Consider the following 25,309-nt stretch of genomic DNA (forward strand, 5'->3'; position numbering starts at 1 on the left):
CTGACGGAGAGCCAGGGCAAGCGTCCTGTCCTGCGTCCCTCCCTAATCCCACCACCTGCCAGCTCGGCATGAGACCCCCACCTTGGCAGTCAGGTAAAGACACTTCTTACACAAGTCAGTGCACAGAAAGGGACACACACACACACACACACACGACATGAACATATATTTATATTCAAAAGCACTGTAGTTACATCTAGACTGGGCAGGACGTATGGCATGGGGGAAGAGATGCTAACCTTGCACTCGGAAGCCTCGGTCCGAATCCCTGTTCTGACACATCAGCTGTGAACCTGGGCAAGTTCCTGAGCCCCGGGTTCCATGGGTCAGGTGAGCCAAGGAGGTCTTACGGTCCTGGCATGCTGAGTCTAGGAGTCTGTGGTCCTCCGTATGGAGGCTCAGTTATACTCAGCTGCTATGGCACACACAAATGGGGATTTTTGCTCCAAAGAGCCATGATCCCATCTGGTGTGGGGGCAGTATGGGGAGCAGTGGGGTATGATAGGACACTGGCTCTGGAGAGGACGTGGCTTCAAGCCCCTGCTCTGATGGGGATCACCCGTGTTTCTTTGGGCAAGCCATTTGAATTCCCTTGACCTCAGTTTCCTCATTTGTAAAATGAGGGGGTTGGACTGGATAGACTCTCAGGTCCCTTTTATTTTTGGATCTATGATTCTGTCATCCTCCACTGGCAGGGTACCCACCGATGCCTTAATGTTGACAGTCTCATAAATTACTGTGGCCCAAAATATTCATCCTTGGGGACCAGCCCTCCGGTGGGAGCCTCTCCACACTCCGATGGACTGGCTCTGTGATCTCACACATAATGCCATCAGCCCCAGACCCAGAGCTTTCCGGCTGGGTGGAAGCTACCGGCTGCTGGCAGAGCTTCCAAGAACCCCGGGTCACTTCCACGCCAGAGCAAAGCACCCCCCGGCAAGGGATTGCAGTGAAAGATAAATCCATATGCTCACAGAAGGGTGCACAGGTACGCTCACACACAACAAAGGCAGCCGTTCCCGTTCCTGCAGCACTTAGCGTTTTTAAGCTGCTTTCTTTGCCACTGCCCTTCAAGGTAGGTTGGGATTGAAAAGATGATTTCCCCTATTTTGTAGCTGAGGAATCAGAGATCTAGAGAGTTAAGGGAATGATTGATTGACTTAGGACATAGGACTGAGAGATGGAAAGGATCGCAAATACCATTTAGTCTGGGAATTCCACACTTTTTTTGTGTCCTAGACCCCTCTGGTGGTCTGGTGAAACCTATGGACCCTGTTATATAATGAGGTATTTAAATACATAATATAAAATACATAGGAGTAAAAAGAAAACCAATTATGTTGCATACAGTTATCAAATTATTCTTTAAATAATCTTTTTAAAAATGTTCATGGACTAGAGATTATAAACCCTTATTCTAGTTGGACTTCTTCATTTGACAAAGGAGGAATTGAGACCCAGAGAATTAGGCCCCAAATTACACTGTATGGGTGTCAGAGCTGGCATTCAAACCCTGTCCAGTGCTCTTTCTAATATGCTGTCCTGCGTCTGATTTATGCACATAGGAATGCAAATATACACACAGATATTTGTATGGATATACACTGACATAATATATTCATTTGTATATATATATATATATATATATATATATATATATATATACACAAGATTATATTATTTTTTCAAAATTGGAAGGGACTTTAGAGATCATTTACCTTTCCCGTCTCTTCTCCATCCCTCCCCATATTTTATAGATAAAAAAGCTAAATTCCATCCAAGTAAAATTACTTACCCAAGGTTACACACACACACACACACACACACACACACGCACACACTGTCATGCTTACCTTGCCATCCACCCTCAACCAGATGAATCAGATACTGGCAAAGGGGCTGGGGTGAAGAAGTCCAGGCCATTCAGGACATACTTTTTTTTGTGTAGACCCCTTTGGAGGTCTGGTGAAGCTTATGGACATAATGTATTATTTAAGTGCATAAAATAAAATACACAGGAGTTGTCTTATGTTGGTTCCCCCACTTGGAAAATCTGACCACTAGTCCCAACCTATAGTGATGTCTCTTCAGCTAAGTATTCATATTTTTCCAGCATCATTTTCTCCTATCCCCTTCTGCGTTCCTCCCATGGCCTCTCATCCTCCATTTCATTCCTTTGTTTCCTGTGCCTGAAACGGCCCCTCTCTTTGTCTCTATCTTTTGTTTGAATTCCTTCCTATCTGTCCTTTGAATTCTAACTCAGGATTCTCTATGAAACACCTCTCCCTCCCCACCTTAGTGGTCCCCTGATTCCCCCTGAATCTCATTTGGCCCTTTCCCCTGCATCTCTGTAAAAACTAATCATGCACTATTTATTATGCATTCCAGTGTTCTAGAATATTTTGTCCCCCCACCCCATTTCTAGACTGAGGAAGCCCCCACACCTTACAACTTTCTCTCTGAACCCCCACCCCAGCCCTTTAGAGGCTGACAGGAAGCTCCTAATAAATGTTTGCTGAGTGAATGGATGATTGAATGAATGAATGAATGAATATTTTCTCTGAAGCTCACAGTGCAAATTGAAATATGTGAGCTAATGTGACAGGTGTTGCTACCTCCCCCCTTCCTCTCCCTCCCCTCCCACCTTCGAGCCAAACTAATGTTTTCTCTCTCTCTTTCCTCAGCTGAAGGCATCTCAGCAGGAGGAAGCTGGAAAGGAGGCCACGAAAATAAGCGTGAGTTCTGATCCTGCTTTGCGCTCTTGCCTTGGACACAGCTGTAAACTTTGCTTTCCTCGGCTCAGCAGGGAGCTTGGGGGAGGAGGAACGGCTAAGAAAAAATTGGACCATTGTGATTTTTAAAGGCTGGAGATTTTTCAAGCCCGTTGAATGACAACAACAAATGAGAGGGGGAAGGAGAAGGAGGAGGAACTGGGGGAGAAAATCCATTCTCCGCGTAAGGGCTAAGGTTGTGTGCGGCCCGATGTTTTTCATGGGCTTCCCAGCAGCATTTTTTATTTGGGGGAATGAGGAATCTAATGGAACAGAATCACTGCTATTTTTTTTTCTATGACAATTGCGCACAGAGCTTCTTGGGCTGACCAGGTAATCTGGTTGGTGATGGGTAGCCTTTTTTTCTTGCCAGGAAGGAACAAGGAGTCAACATCACAGAATCTTAGGTTGTCAGAGCTAGAAAGGGCTGTCAGAGCTGGAAAGGAACCTTGGAACATGGAATATCAGAACTGCTGCAAGGGATCCGAGAATGTCAGAGTTAGGAATGATCAGCAAATCTACTGTACCCAGCTCGGGAGAGCCCTTAGAACATGGAATATTAGCATTGTAATGGATAATTAAACACAGAATGCTAGGGTTGGGAAGGATCTTGGGATATAGAATGTCAGAGTTGGAAAGAGACCTTGAAACATAGAAGGTCAAGCCTAGGAGATCCCTTAGAACACGGAATGTCAGAGCTGGAATGGAATCATAGAATATAGAATGTCGGGTCCAGGAGGACCCTCAGAACATGAATCTCAGAGCTAGGAGGAATCCCAAAATCTTTATTGCCAGGACTTAGGAAGGCAACACAGATTGTCAGAGTCAGAAGGCAATATGAGAAGCTGCAATATAATTGAATGTCTTCATTTGACTTATGATAGGGCTGCGGCTCAGAGAAGGGAATGTGTTTGTGTTGGAGGTTACACAGCGAGCTAATATCAGATCTGAAGGCTGGGTCCTCATTAGACTCACACTGTAGGGTCGATTCCATGAATACAATGGCATTCATGCAACAATATTTGTTATTTTCTATGTGCCTATTGTGCTTGGAACTCTGGGAAATGCAGACAAGTTTGGACCATGGGCTCTTCCTTGTAGAACCTCATGGCTAGTGTAGAAGAAGGGATCCTTTGGAATAGGGCACAGGCATCTAAAAAGTTGGATGGCTATGGAAGAGTGTCATGATCCATGGTCCCAATGATGACAGTGAGCATCATCATCACAAATGATAACGACCCATTTCTGTAACTATTTAAGGCTTCCCACTCACAACTGTCCACCCCCATTTTACAGAGGAGGAAACTCAGACTCCAAGAGTCTTTCCCAGCATTGCACAGAGAGGAGGGGTTGGGTTCTCATCCCCCTGAAGGATTTGCCATACAGAAATCCAAAGCCTCTCTTCTGTTGGTTTTTGGCCTTTATTGCCTTCAAAATGCTGGAACCATCCAGAGTGTCATTTGACCTTCTCTGAAGTAACATTTGGAAAGCAGAAATGTTTTCAGCTCAGCGAGTGCCTTTCCTTCCCTCTCCCCAAGGAGAGCCTTTTAGTTCCTGAATGACCCATTTGCTGCCTGCGCTCAGATCGCTTAAGCCCAAGCAGGTGGCTGTATTCTTTTTGTACAAACTGAGGCTCCCTCTCTTTTGATTCTGTTTGGGGTTTAAGAAAAAGGGAGTCTGGGCCAAGGAAAGACTAATCTAATTGACTTAGCGGATTAGAATTCCAAGGCTGTTTAGTCCCACGTGAGGGGAATGTGAAGACGCTAATTAGTTAATATAATAAATGTGCTTAGTCCTGATTGCTCCTGCCTGCTGCTATTACTCCCCCCCCCCATTTGTCCCCCTTCATCCCAGGCTCCCACTGAGAGATTGGCATCTGTGTTAAGCTTTTTTTGCATCTTACTGCAGGATTGGGGTGCCTGGGAAAGTCCCCAATATGAACACAATATTAGAGAGGAGGCAGGGTTTGATGGAAAAAGCTCTGGGGTGGGGATCCCTTTGTCAATCAAGAAACAAACATTTATTAAGCATGATGTGCCCAGCACTGTGTTAAGAAGGGAATTCAAAGATGAAAGGGAAATAGTCACTGCCCTCAGGTAACTGGCATTTTCTTATCATGTCTGATTCTTCATGACCCCATTTGGGATTTTCTTTTCTTTTTTTTTAATTAAAAATTTTTTTCTTTAGTATTTTTTTAATTGAAGTTTTTGTTTTCCTGGCAAAGATACTGGAATGGCTGGCCATTTCCTTCTTCAGCCCATTTTACAGATGAGGAAACTGAGGCAAATAGGGTTAAGTGACTTGGTCAGAGTCACATAGTTAGTAGGTATCTTAAACTATATTGGAACTCTAGGTTTGATGCTGTATTCACTGCATCTCTAGTTGTCAAAGAGAAGCTAATAATAATGTTTCAATAAATTCTGGATCAAATCTTGTCTTTATCTCCTTGCTGGGAAATATTTCTCCCACCTCTACCAATGAGGGGTTTGACTAGATCTGTAAGGTTCCTTCTCTCTCTGATAATCTATATTCATTGATTTGATATACACAATATACCTTATAGATAACTGAAGGAAGATCTGGATTTGAGTCTTGCCTCTAACACATACTGGATATAGGAACATTAGCACAGTCCCTTAATCAATCAGTGCTCTGGACCGTTATCTAAGACTAAATTATAGGTCACTAAATAAAAAAAAAAAAAAATGATGGATTCAGCCTATGTACTTGTCTCTTTAAATAAAGGTACACACAGGCTGGCCCCAAGTTAATGATGGGTTCTGGGAGATACAGAGGTATCGGGGTGGCGCAATGAATAATAACATTTGTTGGTCTCAGTTTTCTCATCTGTAAAGGAGGGAAATAATAGCACCTACTTTCCAGGCTTGTTGTGAGATAGTATATATTAAGTGTTGTATGTATGCTAGCTATTATTATTTTCCCCTTAGAAATTTGTGTGTAAATGGGTTGTTTGGACCTCAGAACACCGAGAACAAACTTTCTCATAAAAATGGGGTCGTGACCAATGAGATTAGGTTTCCTGGTCAGACTCAGGAGTGCAGCCTTTGTTCTTTCACCTGCCTCCAGTGTGTAAGTAAGACTATTCCTACAGGAACACATTTTCCGAATTTTACCTCAGGAGACCGGGTCCCCACTGTCTGCTTGGCCCCTTCTTTGCCTCCAGCCTGTGCCTGCAGCTCGTGCATAAATGAAGACAGTTTTTGTGAGAGGAGAGAAAAGTGCTAGATTTGGAGATGGAAGGCCTAGGTTCAGATTCACTGACTGTGTGACATTGGAAAAATCGCTTAACCCCTCTGGGTCTCACTCTCCTCATCTGTAGTGTAGGTTGCCCCCAATGCGAGCTGTGCCCCTAAAATAAAATCACTTTGAAAGTGAAATCTTTGGAAGGAAAAATCTAGGTATTCACTGAAAAAATAATACTAGCTAAAATCAGTTCAATTCAGTCCAAAAAGGTTTTATTGTGTACCTACTATGTGCCAGGCTCAGTGCTGGGCAGCAGAAATTCGAAGGCAAACAGAAACAGGCCTTCTCCTTGAGAAGCTTACATTGAAATTTTATTTTCTACAAGATAGAACTAGTAAAGAGCTTGCCCTGTTTTTGGACTGACCCACACATATGCATGAACATGTGGGCACAGACCTGAGCCTGGAGGCACAGTGTGGTTGGGGCATTGGGCTCAGTCTGCCCAGATCAGGAGAGCAGTTGAACCAGGGAGGGGCAGCAGGAGCTGCAGAACAGAGAGGGGCAGGAAGGACTCACAGGGGAGGAGCCCAGCCCCATGCCCGGGTCTGCCCCAGCAGAAATGTAGCTCTCTGTAGCCCCGGGCATATGGAGACATGTGGATACACGTATTTGTACATGGGCACAGGCACCTATCTATACATGTGTCTCTTCCAGCACAGCGGCCTGCACCCCCACGTGTCTGTCTGTAAACCCAGAGATGTACACACAAATGCTCACTCGCCAAAGCACAAAAGCAGCTGTTCTGGGACACAGAGCATTCAATCTCTACACACCTGACACTGAAAACAGTGGGTTCAGGGTTTTTACCATTTGGAATCCTTGGGACACTATTGCTCTTTCCTCGGGCATGGTGCCCCAGCCTCGGAGAGCAGCGGCCCCTGGAAGCTAGTCAGTGGAGATCCGAGACCGGGATCTGCCTTCAGAGTCAGATGTCTCCAGGGTTAAGGTTGGGCAGGGTCCCGAGTTTGCAGGATCTTGGGCACATAATTTTTCTTCTATAGCCTCAGTTTCCCCATGTGTAAAAAGAAGGATTTTGACTAATGATTGGTACTTAAAAATAATTCCAGTTCTCACCTCTCTGGTCCTCTGCCTGCAGAGAGAGGGGCTTCGATCAGTGTTCATTGACTTAAAGCGGTTCTAAGAAGCTCGTACATGGTGGAATGGCTAATAAAAACAGCAGATCAGCCTTTTGATTGCAGTTCTGGGATGGGAAAAAAAGGCAGACAAGTCTTCCAACCCCTGCCCCATGTCCCAGTCTCAGCAGGGGTTGGAGCAGCCCACCTCTCTGAGACTACCTGACTTCCATAAACTAGCCTCGGCAATACATCTCCTGCCCACTCCCTGGTGTTGCCATCAATAATTAAAAGGCAGCTGCATTTGTCAAAGAAAACGCACAAAGGGGACTGTGGCTCTGAGGCCCTGCTTGCACAGCCTGATTATCTGCATCCTGGCCAACCTCCCTGAGCCCGGCCCTACATCCGGGCCATCATGGCGGGGGGGCAGTGTCTCACTGGAGAGAGCAGCTGCAGGGCGAGGAACACAAGGATGAGGGTGTCCCAAAGCCAGAGGGACCTCAGAGATCAAGGAATCCAGTCCCGTCATTGTATAACTGGGACTGAGGCCCTGAGAGAGAGGGACTTCCCAAAGTCAATCAGCAAAGGATGGAGCTTGAACTCAAACTTAGGTCTTCTGCCTGCAAACAGAGTGCTCATTATATGTCCATACACATGCATGCATAATACACAGGAACCGGTATATGATGTATACTTATACATGTAACATATATTTGTATTTAGTTATATTATAAAATATATAATTATAGTATATTAAATAGAATGAAATACAAAATATATTTATATTTAATAAATATAAAGGTATATTTATAGAGTTTATACATGCATTTATATTTGTATAGTATATTTTTACATACATATAGTATAGGTGTATATATTTACACATATAGTATAGGTATATATAGTTACACACATATAGTATAGATATATATTTACATATTTAGTATGTATAATATATAGGTATCTATTTATATCTATAGCATATGTTTATGCATTTACATATATGATATATGTGTATATATTCACACATACAGTATAAGTATATGTATAGGTATATATTTATATATGTGTATATTTACATGTACAGTATATCTGCATGTACTATATACTATATAACTACATGTGGGTATATGTATTTACATATCTATATAGTATATGTGTATGCTTATATATATATATTATATGTATATATGTATACACATATACATAGTATAAATACCTATTTATATGTATTTACATTTTATAGCATATGCATATATATAATATTGTATATATATGTACACATATAGTATAAGTATATATAGGTATATGTATTTACACATATATAGTATATATGTATATATTTACATGTATAGTATATGTGTATGACTATATTTTATATAAGTATATATAGATATATGTATTTACACACATATATAGTATATGGTTATATATTCATATACATAGTATATATGTATATATAGTATATGCATATATTTATTTATATGTATAATATATGTGTGTATTTACATATATAGTATATATGTATTATTTACACACATACATATAAACTCATGTCTTTTTATCTACCATGGTACAAAGATGCCAGAGGGAGGATCCATACTTGGGAATATTGTCCTTGCAATGTCCAAAACAAAATTATAAATCATAGACTCATAGAACATTAACACTGGAAATAATCTTAGAAAAAATCTAGTCCATTTTACAAAGGAGCAGCTTAAGCTAAGGAGAGAAAAATGATTTATGTAACATCATGCAACTAAGAAATGGCAGCTGGGACTTAATCTTAGGTCCCCTCACTCCAAGGCCAGTATTCTTTCCATTATATTGTCTTTCTCTTCCCTATGCCTTGGATTTTTGGTTATTTTTAAATGTCTAATTCTGTGGTTTTCTTGACATTTAGGGTTTTCTTGGCAGAGATACTGGCGTGGTTTGCCATTTCCTTCTCCAGCTCATTGTACAGATGAGGAAACTGAGGCAAGCAGAGTTGAGTGCCTTGCCCAGTCACACAGCTAGTGCTTAAGGTTGGATTTGAATTCAGATCTTCCTGACTCCAGCACTGGCACCCTATCCACCGTACCCTGATAAGACTTTCTAGTTCTTAAAGCCTTCCCTTGGTGTTATCTCCCCGGATCCCTCTCCCTTCCTTGAGGGAGCTGGACAGGGACTCTTAACTTTCAGTTTGCAGGAGCTGAGGAAGCTGACGTAAATCTGCTGCCTCCCTTGGTCAGAAGGTAACCCTGGTCTCTCTAAGGTTATGATGGCGCAGGGACACTTCTGGCAGGTGCCCTCAATCTGGAAAGACTCTGACCTTGGTTCCTTTTTGGACCTGTTTCCCCAGAACCTGGTACATGCTTGACACAGAGCAGGCGCTCAGTGAGCACTTGCTGACTGATTGACTAGTTCTGAGGATGGATTGTCGGTCACCTGAGTACCAGCCTAGCTAAATGCCGAGAGGATGGACCCTAGGAGCAGGATTTTCTTCACCCCAGAAACGCTTCAAACCATCTGCCACAGGAGCAGGAGGACTGGCATCCATGTTGGTGGAGGAAGCACCCAAATGGTTCCTCATGGGAATATAAACTTAGAGCCAGCACAGAAATTACTTAGTCCAACCTAAACATATGACAGATGAGGAACTTTCCAAGGTTAGAGATTTGTCCTGAGCATGAATTGGAAGCAAGAAGTTTGCTCTGGGCAGAGGGAACATGGAGATGGGAAAATAGGACACACACACAGGAAACAAGAAGTCCTGGGTCAATCTGTAGCAAGTTGGAGGAAATTCTTAGAGGTTTTCAATAATAGGCTAAGGAGTTTGGACTTTGGACTCTAGGCAATGGAGAGTCACTAAAGGATTTTTTGAATAAGAGAGTGATGTGGTCCAAGTAGACCATTGGGAAGACAGGCTCTCAATCACATAATTAAAAAGCATGGTAAAAAAAAAACAAAACTAACAAATACTTACTGAGCATCTACTGTGTAAAGAAAAAGCAGTTTCAATGATGAGACTTAGTCCCAGGTCTAAGGAGTAAAGTTCTGGAAAGAGGGGTGACAAAATGAAGGAGACCACAAGAATAGAGTCCCCATCTTTGGATAGGAATCGTGGCTCCTGTGACTAGGAGTCCGAAGCCTGTGTTCAGGTCTCAGCTTACATTAGTTCTATTCCGTCTCTTCTCCCTTCCTTCAGGTCTAAATTCAGGAGTGAGTGCCATGAATTCCTTTCTGACCTTTGAATCTCCCCCCTTTCCCACTCACGTCTCCCAAAGTGATTTTCTCTCCTTTTAGTTCTCATGGTATTTCTGTTTTTCTCATTCTTGATTGTATTACTTATTCGTGCTGTTTTCTTCCTGGCCCATTAGATTGTAGGCTTATTGAGAATAGGGCCTCTGTGTGTGTAACTCTATGTCCCCAGTGCCTACCACCGACTATTAGGATTACAGAAAAAAACCTTAGGGATCAATAATTGTGGTTTACTGATTGAATATCAAGGAACTAGCCAAGATATTGACTGACCTATCTAGGGACTATCCACTGACCCTGTGACAGATTGTAAGATATGTTCCCTTGCACTGAACCTGACCCCTTCTTATGGAGAGTTCTCAGTGAAAAGAGCACAGGACCTAATGGTGGGTCAACATCAGTATGAACACATCCTAAAACAAAGGATTGGACCAGGAAACTTCAAGGGGTCCCTCCTACTTTTAGGATGAGACCTTAGTTTAGTCAAAGGATAAGACAGTGGATCTCCTGCTTGAGACAGCCAGTTTTCCTGATAAGGTTTAGCAACACTGTCCCAGTTTTCCCAAAAACTAGAGGAAGGGGAATGTGTGACAAAGTCTGCCTTAGAAGAAAGAAGCCCCAGGTTTGGTCATGCCATAATTGGGCTTTTGTGTCTTTCAGCATAATTAGGTGCTTAATTGCACAGCTAAACCATGTCAATGCATTTGTGCGAGAAAGTCATTATGATTTACGGGCGAACCTCTGTTTGTTAACATTCTCTTCTCCATTTGCCACCAGTTAGATTCCTGCTGAAAGGGCTCGATTTTTGGAAGCATTTTGGAATCAGAAGGTTTGTCAGCAGGGTCTTAAGCAAGATGTGCTTTTAAATTTCTGAAGCTTTAAAAAGAATTAATAGAAAACTAAAAATCCAGATAGCTCCATGTGGGGATGTGCTGTTTACTCTGCATAGGCAAGAAGTCTAAACAAAGGTTTGGTCCTGAGCTTATTCACTAACTGATTTTTGGCCTCTCTGGGCCCCCTTGGTTTGCCCATTTGTAAAACGGGAGAAATGAATTTAGATAATTTTCTGATAAAATAACCTGTAATATTTTGCAAAGAAAATGAGAACTGGATTCAAATCCTTTCCTAACTGTCATTGACTAGCTGTGATTGTGGGTGAGTCACAAACCTCCTTATGCATGTCTTCAGTGTTGCACAGGGCTGTTGTGAGGAAAATGATCTATCAACCTTAAAGGGTTCTGGAAATAGGAGCCATTATTATTAACCTCAGCACATCTACTTGCTCTCACTTCTGTTACTTGTACACCGCACCCCTCCCTCCATCCCCCTGGAGGATAAGTACCATGTTCACAGTGCACACATTTATGTAGGGGGCTGTCTCTCCTGTTGAACAAATACAGAGAACCTGCCAGCCCCATGGCAATGAATCCTAATTACCTCATCAGAGGCGTAGACCCTGCTGAGTAGAATAAGGAAGGAGCACTGTTCCTTGGAAGCCTTTTTTTTGCAAAGACTAGGAGGGAAATGGCCCTTCAAGAAGCCAGAGATGTGGAGGAGAGGGGGCGAGAAGAGGGGGATTTGGGTCAGAGCACAAGAGTGGGATGTTCCCCTAGAGCTACCCAAAGAGGTGATGGGGATGCATGGAACAAGGGCTGAGTTCCAGCCCTGCCCCCACTACTTACTCCATGTATGACTTTTTTAGCCTTTCCTAACCTTGTTTTTCCGATCTGAGACAATGGTGCTTCCCTGCGCTGCTGTGGCACAGGGAACAGAGGGTTAGCTGGGAGTTCGGGAAAGCCGGAGGTCAGATCTTATTTCACACCCTCACTAGCTTTTTAATAGCACCTGACTCAGAAGATAATACAAGAACCCGCAGATACTGCAGTGATGGGGTCTGTCTGTCTGTTAGAGGGAGACTGGGGGGTGAAGTGCACAGAGCACCAGGCCCGGAGGCAGAAAGACTCCTCTTCCTGTGTCAGATCCAGCTTCAGACACTTACCAGATGTGTGACCCTGGACAAGTCACATAACCCTTCCAGCCTTAGTTTCCCCATCTGTAAAATGAGCTAAAGAAGGAAATGCAGTAGCTTTGTTGAGAAAATCCCACAGCAACAATAAAAATCTGTCTGTCATCATGATCATGATCATGTGACAGAATGGATGGGAAAGTGCTTTGACAAATATAAAGTGACACAGAAGTAGGAAGAATGATGGTTTGGCCATTGGGGCGAGTGTAATACGGGAAGTAATTGAGCCTTTGAAGGTGACAGGTCAAGTCTGATCTCTTAGCAGGAAGGTGAAGGGTGAATAAGGGAGAAGGACACTCTCTCCATATATGTTACCATCATCCCTTTCAATTAATCAACTAAGAAGCCTTTTTTAGCGTGCACGGTGGCAGGTACTTAATAAAGCCTGTTAACACTTCCTTATCCTTTTACCTTTAACCTATTGAAACAAGAAATGGAGAAATCTGGTGGTCACAGGAAGGGGTCACTAGCCAATATCTCCTGGGAACCTTTGACCCAGGGGGAGATGCTTATTTGCTCCTGTCAGCCCTTCCTTGCCTTCCCTAAGCAGGGGACAAAAGGGTTGGCGCAGGTAATCAAAACACCATGGAGCGCGTTCTCCCACCCCCAGCCTCAAAAGTGCCCAGGATTTCAGAGCTGATGTTCCACGGCACTTTCATGTTTGCAAAGCTTTTCACATATCTCTTTCCATAGCCCTGGGAGGCAGATGCTGCTGTTACCCATCATACTCATGAAATATAACATGCTGCTGCTGTTTGGGGGGGAAGTGGCCAGAAAGGGACCAAGAGACCATTTTGCATTATCTCACCATTTTGCCTGGGAGGAATACCAAGACCCAGAGAGAGACAGACACTTAGCCTAAGGTTTCCCAGCAAATTAGTGGCAGTGCTGGGATTCTTGTCCCTCCATTTTCTACGGCACCACCAGATGATGGTGAGGTGATTTGAATTCCTGAGGCATAGGGAGGCTGTCTGGCTGGCAGGAGAAAGGGTTGGGGAATTAGGGAGATAGTGAATTTGGGGGTGGGATATATTTTGCAAGGGTTTCTGGGGGGAATTGAATTAAGGTGACAGAATGATTGTTAACAATCCTGACATTTCAAGGTTTTGGGGGAAGTTAGAAGGAATTTGACTAGACTTTTGTTTCCCCCTCTAAGAAATGGGAGTGTAAATGTGTATTCTTTTCTCCCAATACAACTGAGATCAGGAGGAGGAGGAGGACAGTATGCAGAGCACATGGCACTCCTGAGGAGCAGGTCCTCTCTGAGCTCAAAGCATTATTACTCCATTAGTGGCTCGTAGGGTTGACAAATGAAGGATAATTAATATCCGTGAGGGAAACAGATGTTGAGGTAATTCACTCCCTGCTGTGCATCTGAAAAAGCATTTCCTTGGATTCCTCTAAGGTCGGGGACTTCGGGTGAGAGACTAGGCCCAAGAGCTTGGCAAGACTGCTCCAGCCCCTCATTTGGAGGGAATGGAGGGGTCAGGAAGCCAATCTAACTCATCTGATCGTCAGGGCCTCCAGCCGATTCCAGGTCCTGGTGCCCCAGAGGAAACCCATCACCCTCTGCTCCCAACTAAGAGGAACACAGAATCCTCAGATGGAAGGGTCACTCAGGCGTCTTCTCATCCACCCTATTTCCTGGTGGGATGGCACATCACTTCTGAAGGGAAATGATTATTTCTCATCTGTAAAACAAAGATAATAACATACTTTTCATCTCACAAGGTGCTTGTAAGGACAGTGACTTAACAAACTTACCAACTAAAACTTCATAGAAATATGTGCTAGTATTATTCTTTTACTAGTACCCCAGACTAATGCCTCATGATAGCATGGATCCATAACCATGCATTTTTCTAAGGCAGTGGTAGTAGGTTGCCAGCTTTCAGGTCCTGGTCTGTGTATGTCAGCTAAGGACAAGGCATGCTAACTGTGAAGAGGCTCAGAACTCAGAACAGTGGCCACTCGGTCATGCTTTTGGCCACACAAAAACCATCTGTAAAGTCATATTGGTGGATTAAACATCAGCCCCAGAGAGACTGTGGGTCATTAAGGGGTAATCATCACCACCATCACTGCTATTTTGTCCTCGTCGGTTTTGATGAGATTCAGCTAGAAATGGTTTGAAGACAAGTAACTATTTTGCTGTTATTCATTTATTTAGTCCATGTGACATGGACTGTTGTGTGAGTGGATAAAAAATAGAAGTATTAGGATTTAATAGCTTTCTCATAGGCTCTAGTGCTAGAAGGTACACTAAAGATTTATCAGTCTGTTTCATTTTACTTACATTGACAAGAAAGTCTTAGATTAAATGGTGACCAAAGTCCTAGAAATGGTAATTAGTAGAGGCAGGATTCAAATTCAAGTCTGTGGATCCTGAATCTAGTGTGATCTTTCATCTCCATCACAATGCTTTTCAGATACAAGTTCCTTTACAGTGGGATTTCTCACTTGTGTGTGTGTGTGTGTGTGTGTGTGTGTGTGTGTGTCTTAAACCAGTTTGACAACATGCTGAAATCTTATAATAATGTTTATAAATGCTAAAAAAAAATATGTAGGATTGCAAAAGAAACTAATTATATTAAAATACAATTATCAAAACAAAAAAACAAAACAAGTTCACAGACCTAGGTTAAGAATGTTTGCTTTAAACCCCAAGCCAGCTAGCTATCTCTCATTGTTATTCCAACTTTTAGACCTCTCCTTAGCACAACCACCTAGCTGTTTTACCCGGTGCCAAGGCCCAAAGGCAGCTCAAGGACAAAGGTGTGTCTCCTTTCTTCAAGGGACAAGGCCTTGGCAGCTGTTCTAGGATTCCAACTCTTCCTGAACCAATCCTTTTCAAAGTCAAGGAGATCCCAAAGTTGTGTTCCATGAAGCTACCCCTGTGTGCCAGCCAGTTCTTGTCTTCACCTATCCACTTACCTTATTAGCCCCCTCATACTCTAGCCAGATTAACTCTTTGGCTGCCATAAGAATAGGACCTTATTTGGTCTATAATCCCCTTGTGGCTGGGGAGTTCCTACCCCTAGGGAATGCAGACCATCTATTTGCACTATAAAATCAGTTCTTAAATTCATGTAAACAGAGTCTGGCTGGTGCATTCTTGTAGGTTGTGCCAAAACACATGAAGCTCAACCATTCATAGAGACTCAGACACATGGTCCAAGAGCAATGGCCTATGTTCAGAATTAATGAAGAAGAAGAATGAGGAGCTGTCAGGCCACTTTTCTTTAAGACCAAAGAAACTGGCCCATTGTCCTGCATTGGTACCATGGCCAAGTAGCTCAAGACCAGGAATTTTTGAGGGCAAGGTCATGAGATGCAATCTCGGCGTAAACTGGTGGGTTAACTTTGTTTTGTTCTGCTGGCTAGTTATACTCCAATTCAACACTATTTCTACCTCTCAGAATCCTTGTCTTTCAGGACTCAGGTCAGGTTCCACTTCTTCCACAAAGCCTCCTTGACTTGTTTATGCTCTCCTCAGTTTGTCTGATATTATTTTTAGTTAAGTACAAGTTGATTACTCCTGGTAGGATGTTTGCTTCTTGGAAGCAAGGATGGATGTTTTTTTTTAAAACCCCATGTCTAGAGCATCATGTAGCACATGCTAGCACAAGCTACATGTTTGCTGAACTTAACTGAATTGTATGCAAATACAGTTGTGTGATTTTGGTTACAAGAAGACTGCAGAATTTTGGAAGAGGCTAACTAAATCTGTAGACTATTCTAGTCCTGGTAAGGTATTACTATAATTTCTGCTGCTGGGGAGGCTGTCTGGTGGATCATTTGAATTTGGGAATTGTGACATGTCATCAGTTTGGGTGTTTGCACCAAGTCTGACACCAATATGGTAAGCCTGGGAATGGGGCTGTCTTAGGAGGTATAAAGAGTCCAGTTTGGAAGAACAGATCAAAGCTCTTGCTCTATCAGTAATGAGATTGAGTTCATAAATGGCCACTGTGCTTCTAATACAAGAAGGATAGAGAGACCTCATCTCAAAAAGAAAGAAAGAAGAAAAGGAAAAAAGAAACAATCCATGATGCATGTCCTAACATGTGTAAAATATTTTGTAAATTGGAAATCATTATTTTGTTATTATTATTGATGATAGTTGAGTATTATCATCAATAATACAGAATGTTAGAGATGAAAAAGACCTTGGAGACCATTGAATCCAACCTCCTCACTTTACAGAAGAGAAAATTTAGATATAGAGAGAAGTGAATTTCAAGGTCACAGAATTAGTGGCAGAACCAGGACAAGAATGTTCTAATATTCTTTCCATATTTCACTGGATTGTCACACCACAAAGATAATACATGTTTACTGGAGTGTATCTCTAGAAAGCTCAAGTTAAAATACATGTTACCTAGAAATATTAAATAGTAAAATGGTACCTGGAAGTTTCCTCCTCAGCTTTCTCCATAAGCATAAGGAGTAACAGGACTTGGATGATCAGATTATCTGACGTGAAACAGGCCAATCTCAGTGGAGAGAGATTTGGAGACGTGTCTTTAGTGTAGCAGTGATGATTATGATAATGTGCATTTACATAGCTCTTTAAAGTCTTCAAAATATATATTTAAAAGATATCACCACATTTTAGCCTCACAGAAGCCCTGTGAAGTAGATACATTAACTATTGAATGCCAATGGCCAGTAAAAAGAGACTATATTTGGATCCAGGTTGATCCTTTCTTTGGGGGCAGCTAGATAATGTAGTAGATAGAGTACAGGGCCTGTAAATAGGAAAATTCATCTTCCTGAGTTAAATCCAGTCTTAGACACTCAGTAATGGGCAAATTATTTCGCCCTGTTTGCCTTAGTTTCCTTACCTGTAAAACAAGGTAGAAAAGGAAATGGCAAACCACTCCAGAATGCTTGCCAAGAAAACCACAAATAGGGTTGCAAAGAGTCTGATGTGACTGAAAAATGACTGAACCATAAAATCTTCCTTAATCCAAGCCAGCACTCTTGTTACTATACTATTTGACCTTTCATTGATGAGTCTATGGCACTACACAGACTCTGGACAGGAGGGGCAGATTCAGGGTACTAATGGTTGTCTTCTTTGCATCTTCTCTCTTTTGGAAAGGCTTCATGGAATAGTAGAAAGGGCACTAGAGTTAGGAGTTTTGGAGTTAGAAGACCTGAGTCTAGTTCTTTACTAGCTTTGTCATTATGGACAGATCACTTAGTTTCTTGGAACTTCAGTTTCTTCATCTGTAAGATGGAGAAAAAAATGAAGCAATGTGTGATAATGGAAAGAATGCTAGATTTGGAATTGAGGACTGTGTTCAAATCCTGTCTCTACTGCATTCCTGTGTAATTTTGATTAAATAATTTCACATTTCTGAGACTCAGTTTCCTCATTTATAGAATGTGGTTTTAGTGTGGTTATTCTTAGGTTGATTTTAGTCATATCAGACATTTTATTATTGCTTTTAGGGTTTTCTTGGCAAAGATATTGAAGTCACTTGCCATTTCCTTCTCCAGATCATTTGGACCTGCCCAGTCAAGGTTAAGTGACTTATCCAAGGTAACACGATTAGTAAGTATCTGAGTCCAGATTTGAATTCAGATCTTCCTAACTCTGGGTTTAGCACTCTATCACTGGGCCATCTAGCTGCCTATTTATAAAATTAGGACTTTATATCAGATCATCTCTAAAGTACCTTTTAGTTCTAAATTCTACATTTTATATCTCATAGAATCATTGTAAGGAAAGTGCTTTGTAAAACCTAAAATTCTCTAGAAAAGGGAGTCTTTTTTTTGTCTTATTCACCACCACCAAATGGTGAATTCATGATGGCCATGAACACGACCCTTCCTGAACTATAGGAAAGCCCAGCTAGCCAGGTCCACTACAGGGTGAACAGGCACAGCCACTCCCTGCTGGGTCCTCATCTTTCCCTTCCCCTCCAGCACAGAGCCAGGGACCCAGGGCGGGCTATAAATCGGATTTATTGACCCAACCTGAAAGCTGCACCCACTCGGGCTGTGAGTAAGTCTTAAATTTCATCGGGTGATAAATACTAGGAGAGAATCAATTTGGTATGAAAGCTAATTAGCTGGCGAGCTGTGGCATCGATCTTAGCCTGATGCTTCTTAGGGGGGGACTAGGTTGTTCAGCTATGAAGAAAGGGAAAAGCCAGGGATGAATGGGTCGGTCAATTGGACTTTTCCAGAGAGCAGGGAAGAGAGAAAGGGAAGAACCTGAGGACAAATCCCACATTCCTTATCTAGACTTCCTTCTTCAGAAAGGGAATGAATTAAAGGAGAGGCCTAGGTTATATTGGAAGAGGTTATTGAAAGAAATAAAAAAGTTAGTTGATTGCAGCATAATTTCCTTTGTAGAAATAAGGAAATGGAATAAACTGCATTGTTTTAATAGGAGAAGTAGATTTGCTTTCTCTGTAGAGAGGGGTGGATTAAATAGATTCTCAAGTCCCATCCAGTTTTAAATCCTACAAAATAATGAAGGAAGGAATCTGGGGTTATTTTTGGAGAAATAAAAATGTGGAATAATTCTTTATCCTCACAAGGTCTTGTTCTAGTCAAGCTTTGAGAATGATGGAAAACTTAGAGATGTGTTAGCTCCTTCTATCTACTCCAGTATCTGTAACTACAATTTCTCTGAAGAAGAGATGAGACAGGGTGTTCTACAGAGAAACTGTCCAACTCCTGGAAGGCCTGAAGAATAGCTAGGTGACCCCAAATTATTCTCTTTTCTACTAACTGGATACAGTAAGCCAACATGGAAAATTTAGCATGTTAGCATTAAGCAGTGATAAACAGTGATATTGTAGAATCAAAACCAATATTCTAATTGATATTTGGATATAGGATCTTGGGTCTTCTTTCAGAAAGATTCCTTTTCCTCCTGTTCCTGTTCTTCCTCTTCTTCCTTTTTCATTCAATTTAACTTAGCAAGCATTTTTATACATATACTGTATGCAAAACCCTGAAAATACAAAGATAAAGATTAAAAATGGCCTCTACCTTCAAGTTGCTTGTATTACACCGGAAGATAAAACATGATTATATAAATAAATAAAAGATACTTTGAGGAGGGAGAAAGAGCTACTCATCAGGAAGTTCAAGAAAGATTTTCTTTAGGAGATGAATTGAGCTCTGAAGGAAATGAGTGATTCTGTGAGGTGAAAGTGAGGATGGAATGCATCATAAACTTATAATAATAATGATTTAGCCACTTAATTAGATGTACTTATTAGGCACCTTACTTCAAGGATCCATGATTTCGTAGTTGTGATCTCTCTCTCCACTGATGCATATCAGAGCCCTCCATAGTTTATGAGTTAGCATGATGCAAATGAAAAAAAGCAGTCAGTCTGAAGTTAAAAGACCTGGCTTCAAATCTGAGCTCTGCCACTTACTGACTTTTGTAAAAAGCCCAAAGGGGCGAGTCATTTAACTTCTCTGAACCTCAGTTTCCTAATTTGTAAAATGATGGGGCTGGAGTCTCAAAACTCAACATTCAAAATACATATGAGAGAATAATAGGTTGTTTCAGTCACAATAATTCATAATCCAGTGGCCACCCTTCTAGTGATAAGCTTTTCTATACTCAGCTAAGTTGCCCTTCAGATATTGGACACACAGATAGGCCACACATTAAGTCCACAATGGTGCTTTCCTGGCTAGGTAGGAGGTCCTAGAGGTTGAAGTTCAATAGTGTAGGCTTTATGACCCTACTATGGGTCATTTCCAGGCCACAGTGAGACATCAGATGATGTAAAAATCCTTTCCACTCATTAGCTTAGCAAGGTATAGCACTGTTAGTAGTTAGTAGTTAATCAGGATTATTATTCCCATTCTATATATTGGGAAAATGTGACTTAAAGTGGTGAAGTATCTTGTCTGTGATTACATGGTTATTGTCACATCTGGGACTTAAACACAGATTTTCCCAGTCTGAGTCCAATGCTTTTTTCAGTGCACCATGCTGCCTTTACACATTGCATATCCGCACACCTATACCCACACACCACACTAACTTTCACTTATGTAGCACTTGAACAGTTTTATAAATTGCTTGCCTTTCAATAATTATTCAGTACTAACAATTCTTAGTCTTTGCGTATCAGTTTAGGCTTTTTGAGGAATCCAAAGAGGAATCCAAACATATTTTCTAACAGAAAACACAGAATATAAGACTTGGAAAGGCCCTAGAACTTAAAAGATCCTTTACAAGGTCATTTTGTGTTTTAAGTTCTAGGGCCAAACCAAGTCCCAGAGAGGGGGAAGAGAATTTAGTAAATGGGTGGCAAAGTATAGTTTTCTAAGGGAAGAAGGTGCTGCCCAAATGTTTGTTGACTGGTGATAACAGGCATTTGATGACTGAGCCGTACCCTCAGGCTGCAGACTTCCCCCAAGGAGCCTCTGGGGACCAGACTGAGCCAAATTTCCCCACAGTCAGTGAGCTCAAGCAGCTGTTTCCCCTGCAGGAAACACTAGCCTCTAGGAACTGTCCACAGTGCTGAGACCTAGCCAGCGTCCTTGGAGCTGTCCACAGTTCTGGAAGCCATCTACAATTGAAACTATACATGAGGGCAGTGTTTATAACACAGGAGAAAATGACCCTGCTCCACTCCCCATATTGAATCAAATTGTATATGAACTCCTATTATAACATCACGACTGTTTAAACACATGGTTTCTTGAACCTGCCTGATCTCACACCATGTTTTCCTGTTGCCTCCTTGGATCCTATCATTTCCATGCTCCTGACCTTTTCTTCTAGACTTCAGATGTGTCTCCTCCCTTTGTTTCTTGTATTCTTGGGTTATCATGCAAACTGCTACGATAACTCAACACTTTTCTCTCTGGAAAATCTTCCTATTTCTGGTCCCTCATGAATTGAAATGTTACTACTATGAATTGTCCTGTTCAGATCAGACCAGTTTGCTGCTATTGTAGCCTCATGCCACATTCTAACCAGTTCTACATAGCCCCAAATGATCATTTAAGCTGTCACTATAAAGAGATTCAAAAACAGATCCATCTTGTGTTTTAAGTTCTAAGAGTCTTTCCAAGTCTTATATTCTAGGTTTTGTATTATAAAGATCCTACCACATCCAACATCCCAGCTCTATGTTCAAAAGACCATCCCAACTCTCATTTTCTGTACTTAGGATCTTTTCAGTTCAGTCTGTATTTCTAGGGCCCTTCCAGCTCTGTCATTTTATGTTCAGTGTTCTTTTATAGCTCTGCTAGTCTCTGTTTTGTATCTCTCATTTCAAGCAATATATGCTTGAACTGTGAGAGAGAAAGAAGTAAATCCTACTAGATTTTAAATCCATTATATCTCTAGGCCTTGATCTTGGGGTATGTGTATGGATTTTGTGGAAATATACATTGAGAATGGAGAACAAGAAACTCCTTCCCTTATGAACTCTGGTCTCATTGGGCTAATATCTGATGCACTGGTTCTGCTCCACATCGAGTACTTCTTCAGCCTGTCACTTTTAACCTCCTTCTCTATCCTTTCTTTAGGTGGTCAAGGTGGTTGGCAGCAACATATCTCACAAGCTCCGCCTGTCCCGGGTGAAGCCCACAGATGAGGGGACCTACGAGTGCCGAGTGATTGATTTCAGTGATGGCAAAGCCCGGCACCACAAGGTCAAAGCCTACCTTCGGGTGGACCCTGGCGAGAACTCCGTCCTTCATCACCATGGTCACGGCCCCTCCTTCCACTTGCAGGATGCCCCACTGTTGGGGGGGCAGCCTGCAGCTCCTGCTCCACCCCCACCACCCCCCAAGCCAGGCAAGGAGCTGAAGAAGCGGTCAGTAGATGCTGCCTGTGCTCTGTAGACTGACACTCCTTCATTCCCTTTGCCCACCCACCCCACCCTGGTGGCTCAGAGAGAGTGGGAGGGTCACTCCTTCCCCAGTCCCTCTGCCTTTCTTTCTTCCCTTCCCTCCTCCCTCCACTGTACAGAGTGCATGAGGAGCAGGGCCTGGGCCAGAGGAATGCCCTGGATCCAGACACCATTGAATTGATGTTGACCCAACTGGGCCCTTGTGTGTCCCCCAGCAGCGGCCCTTATTGCTCTCCCCATGCTCAGCATGTGAGCCCTTGTACCCTCCCTTCAGCCATTTTCCTTCTCTATAAAATGAAGCAGTTAGACTAAATGATCTCCAAGGTTCCTTTCTGCTCTAAACCCAGTTCTCCTATGGCCATTGCTTTTTCAGGTTCTTCTAGGAGTGGAGAGTGGTGGGCATATGGTTGGGACTGGGGCTTTGGAGACTGACAGGAAAAAAGCATTATAGGGATTCTGAAGCCATGGCTATTGGAAATTGGGGATAGGATGAAGGTGCTGTTCCTGTGCCACAGGGTCTAATCTCTCCGCACCTAGGGGTCCACACTTCTAACCCCATTTCACTTCCAGCTTTGGTGAAATCCTGTGTTTTGCTTTTCTTGTTGGGCCCAAGCCCAAAGATTTAGCTTGCTCTTGCTTTGATCTCTGTGTCCTGGGCACAATATACTCCCCTTATCATCCAGTTTCATCACTATGCCAAGATCTGGCCATGCTAAGCAAGCAGCTAGTCCCACTACCCACACTTGTATATTGTAAATAGCAAATAGCCCAGATGAATGTTCTTTCCTTTGATGTGTATGTGTGTGTAGGGAGGTTAGGGGACGAAGGAGGAGGTTGTTATGAGAAACCTCCCTGTTCAGTGGGACTAGAACAGGTTTGAAAGGACCCCAAACTGGCAACCCATAGCCCCTACAGAATTGTAGACCCTTTTGGAAGCCTGGCCCCAGCAAGGAAGCTCCTTGCTGCCTGGATGGGTCTAGGACTAAGGTGTGTGGGAAGGGGCTGTGAACCATCTTTAAATCTTTATAGTTTGCATTTCTGTTATTCCTTTCATCCCAAGGCTTCCAAGTACTTTATTGTTCCTTTCCCTGTTCTTGGAAGAACCTAGAATCAAACCCAGGAGCTTCCTTATTTTTCAGGGCTCATTTCTGGACCCTCCTCCCTTTGCCACCTTCCTTTCCCCTCCATGCAAAGTTTTGCACCAGCAGGGGCCCCACCTTCCCAGCCTCATTCACTTTAATCTGAGGTTTCTCTCAGAAGGCCCCCCTCTCTCTTCCTGTCAACCTCACAACTCCAGGGCCTGTTCTGATTCAATGCAGCTGAGTCCACCTCTCTGAGGGGATCCTCTGGGGCCCAGTGACATCTTTGCCCATGGCCCCATACCTTTCTCATACTCACACTTGCATTGTCTTGTCCTTTTTACCCCTCTGCCCCACAAGAATTTGTAAATATTTCTAATGGGCCTAACCCTTCACCCCCACTCCTCCCATATAAACACACACACACACACACACACACACACACACACACACAGAGGGTTCTACTGCCCTGGCCACTGCCTGACTGAAGAGGGAGCATAGTAAGAAGGGAGAGGAGGCAAAGGTTCCTTGGGTAGAGACCCCTCACAAGTCTTTTGCATCAATACAGAAGGGTGTGACCACAGGTTATAACACTGGGGGCTCAGTACCTGCTGGGCCTTCTTCATATCCACATGATCCAATCTGTGATTATCAGCCTTGCTGAAGTGAATAAAGCTGTTTAAATGAAGTTCTGGTTGAGTCTCTTTCTGTGACATGATTCGATCATTTATTCAGTCAATCAGCCAGCATTTTAAATCATCCAGATAGTGTCAAATACTGGAAATACAAAGCCAAAAATAAAATAGAAACAGAAATACCTCTCATTTTCCACTGGGAGCTAAACTTAAGTTCATTCATTCAACAAGTTGTTTTTAAGCCCCACTAGGCTTTGGGGTTTACAAGAGAAGGAACAATCTCTCTGCTTTGCCTACTCAAGTCTGATAATTTTTTTTAGAAAAGGGACAATGTAGTAGATAACACTACAAACACTTATTTAACACATACTATACACAGAGAATTATGCTTAATTTTATAGGAGATAGAAAATTTAGATAAGGCAGGGCCCCTAACCTCATGGAGTTCCCAGAAATATGACATTCACAGATAACTACTTTTCTATTATCTAAAATAAATTGTACTAACTTGAAGCACTGTTATAGAGAATAGAGAAGATAAATCATTCTTTTGTGATGGGTAGAATGAGCTAGACTGTGGATAGGAGATAGGGAGTGAGCAGAGCTTTAGTATTGGAAACAAGTGAGAGATAAGATTGGAAAAGTAAGTTGGGGACAGGTCACAAAGGACCATGGACCTTTATTCTGCAGGCACTGAGGAGTCCTTGAATTTGGGATCTTAGGAGCTGGTTCTGATAATTTTGTGATCTTAAACAAGTCACTTAAACTCTATGGGCCACTGCTTTCTCATCTGTGAAATAAAGGGATTGGATTAGATGATATTTAGGGAGCCTATTCAGTTCGAAAACCTATATTCCTTAGGGTCTTCAGGAAGGAAGAGATGTGATATGAGCTGTAGATCAGAAACTGTTGGACTTGTGAAGGGTAGGTTGAGGAAGAAATGGAAGTCAGTTGGGGAAGTGTCTTAATTTTCTGGGTATCAGGTGTTGATTGATGGCCTGATGATTGGAGGCTGCGTGGGGCACTTGGACTGAGAGATAGCAGGGAAGATGGTGGTAGCTAATGAGAAACTTCCAGTGGAGACTGAAGGACCACTTTTCAGGATACTTCACAGAAGAGTGTCTGTAATAAGGGTTGGACTAAATCACCTCTGAGGGCCTCTCTCATGGACCTAACAACAAGGCTTCTGAAAAGTTATGGTCTATAGGGAAGAAGGGGCAGGGCACTAACACAAACCCTAACCCCACTCATTTTTCCTTAGATTTGGAGTCAAACCACTTGGGTTTTAATTCTAACTCAGCTGCTTTTTCCCTTTGCAATATTGGGCAAATTATCTCTCCCTTTTAGAATTTAGTTTTCTCATATTA

The 25,309-nt window shown here is 42.5% G+C and overlaps 1 protein-coding gene across 1 annotated transcript in view; it reads left to right on the forward strand.

The window, feature by feature from the left end:
• Positions 1-23,995, forward strand: part of VSTM2L (V-set and transmembrane domain containing 2 like) — a 90,776-nt gene extending 66,781 nt beyond the window's left edge. Inside the window, exons 3-4 of the mRNA XM_003756997.3 lie at positions 2,685-2,735; positions 21,903-23,995. Coding sequence (XP_003757045.3) covers positions 2,685-2,735; positions 21,903-22,220 — 369 coding nt within the window. The 3' untranslated portion in view covers positions 22,221-23,995. The remainder of the gene's footprint in view (positions 1-2,684; positions 2,736-21,902) is intronic.
• Positions 23,996-25,309: the final 1,314 nt, after the last annotated feature.

This window comes from Sarcophilus harrisii, chromosome 2 (genome assembly GCF_902635505.1).
Source record: "Sarcophilus harrisii chromosome 2, mSarHar1.11, whole genome shotgun sequence".
Classification (NCBI taxonomy): domain Eukaryota; kingdom Metazoa; phylum Chordata; class Mammalia; order Dasyuromorphia; family Dasyuridae; genus Sarcophilus; species Sarcophilus harrisii.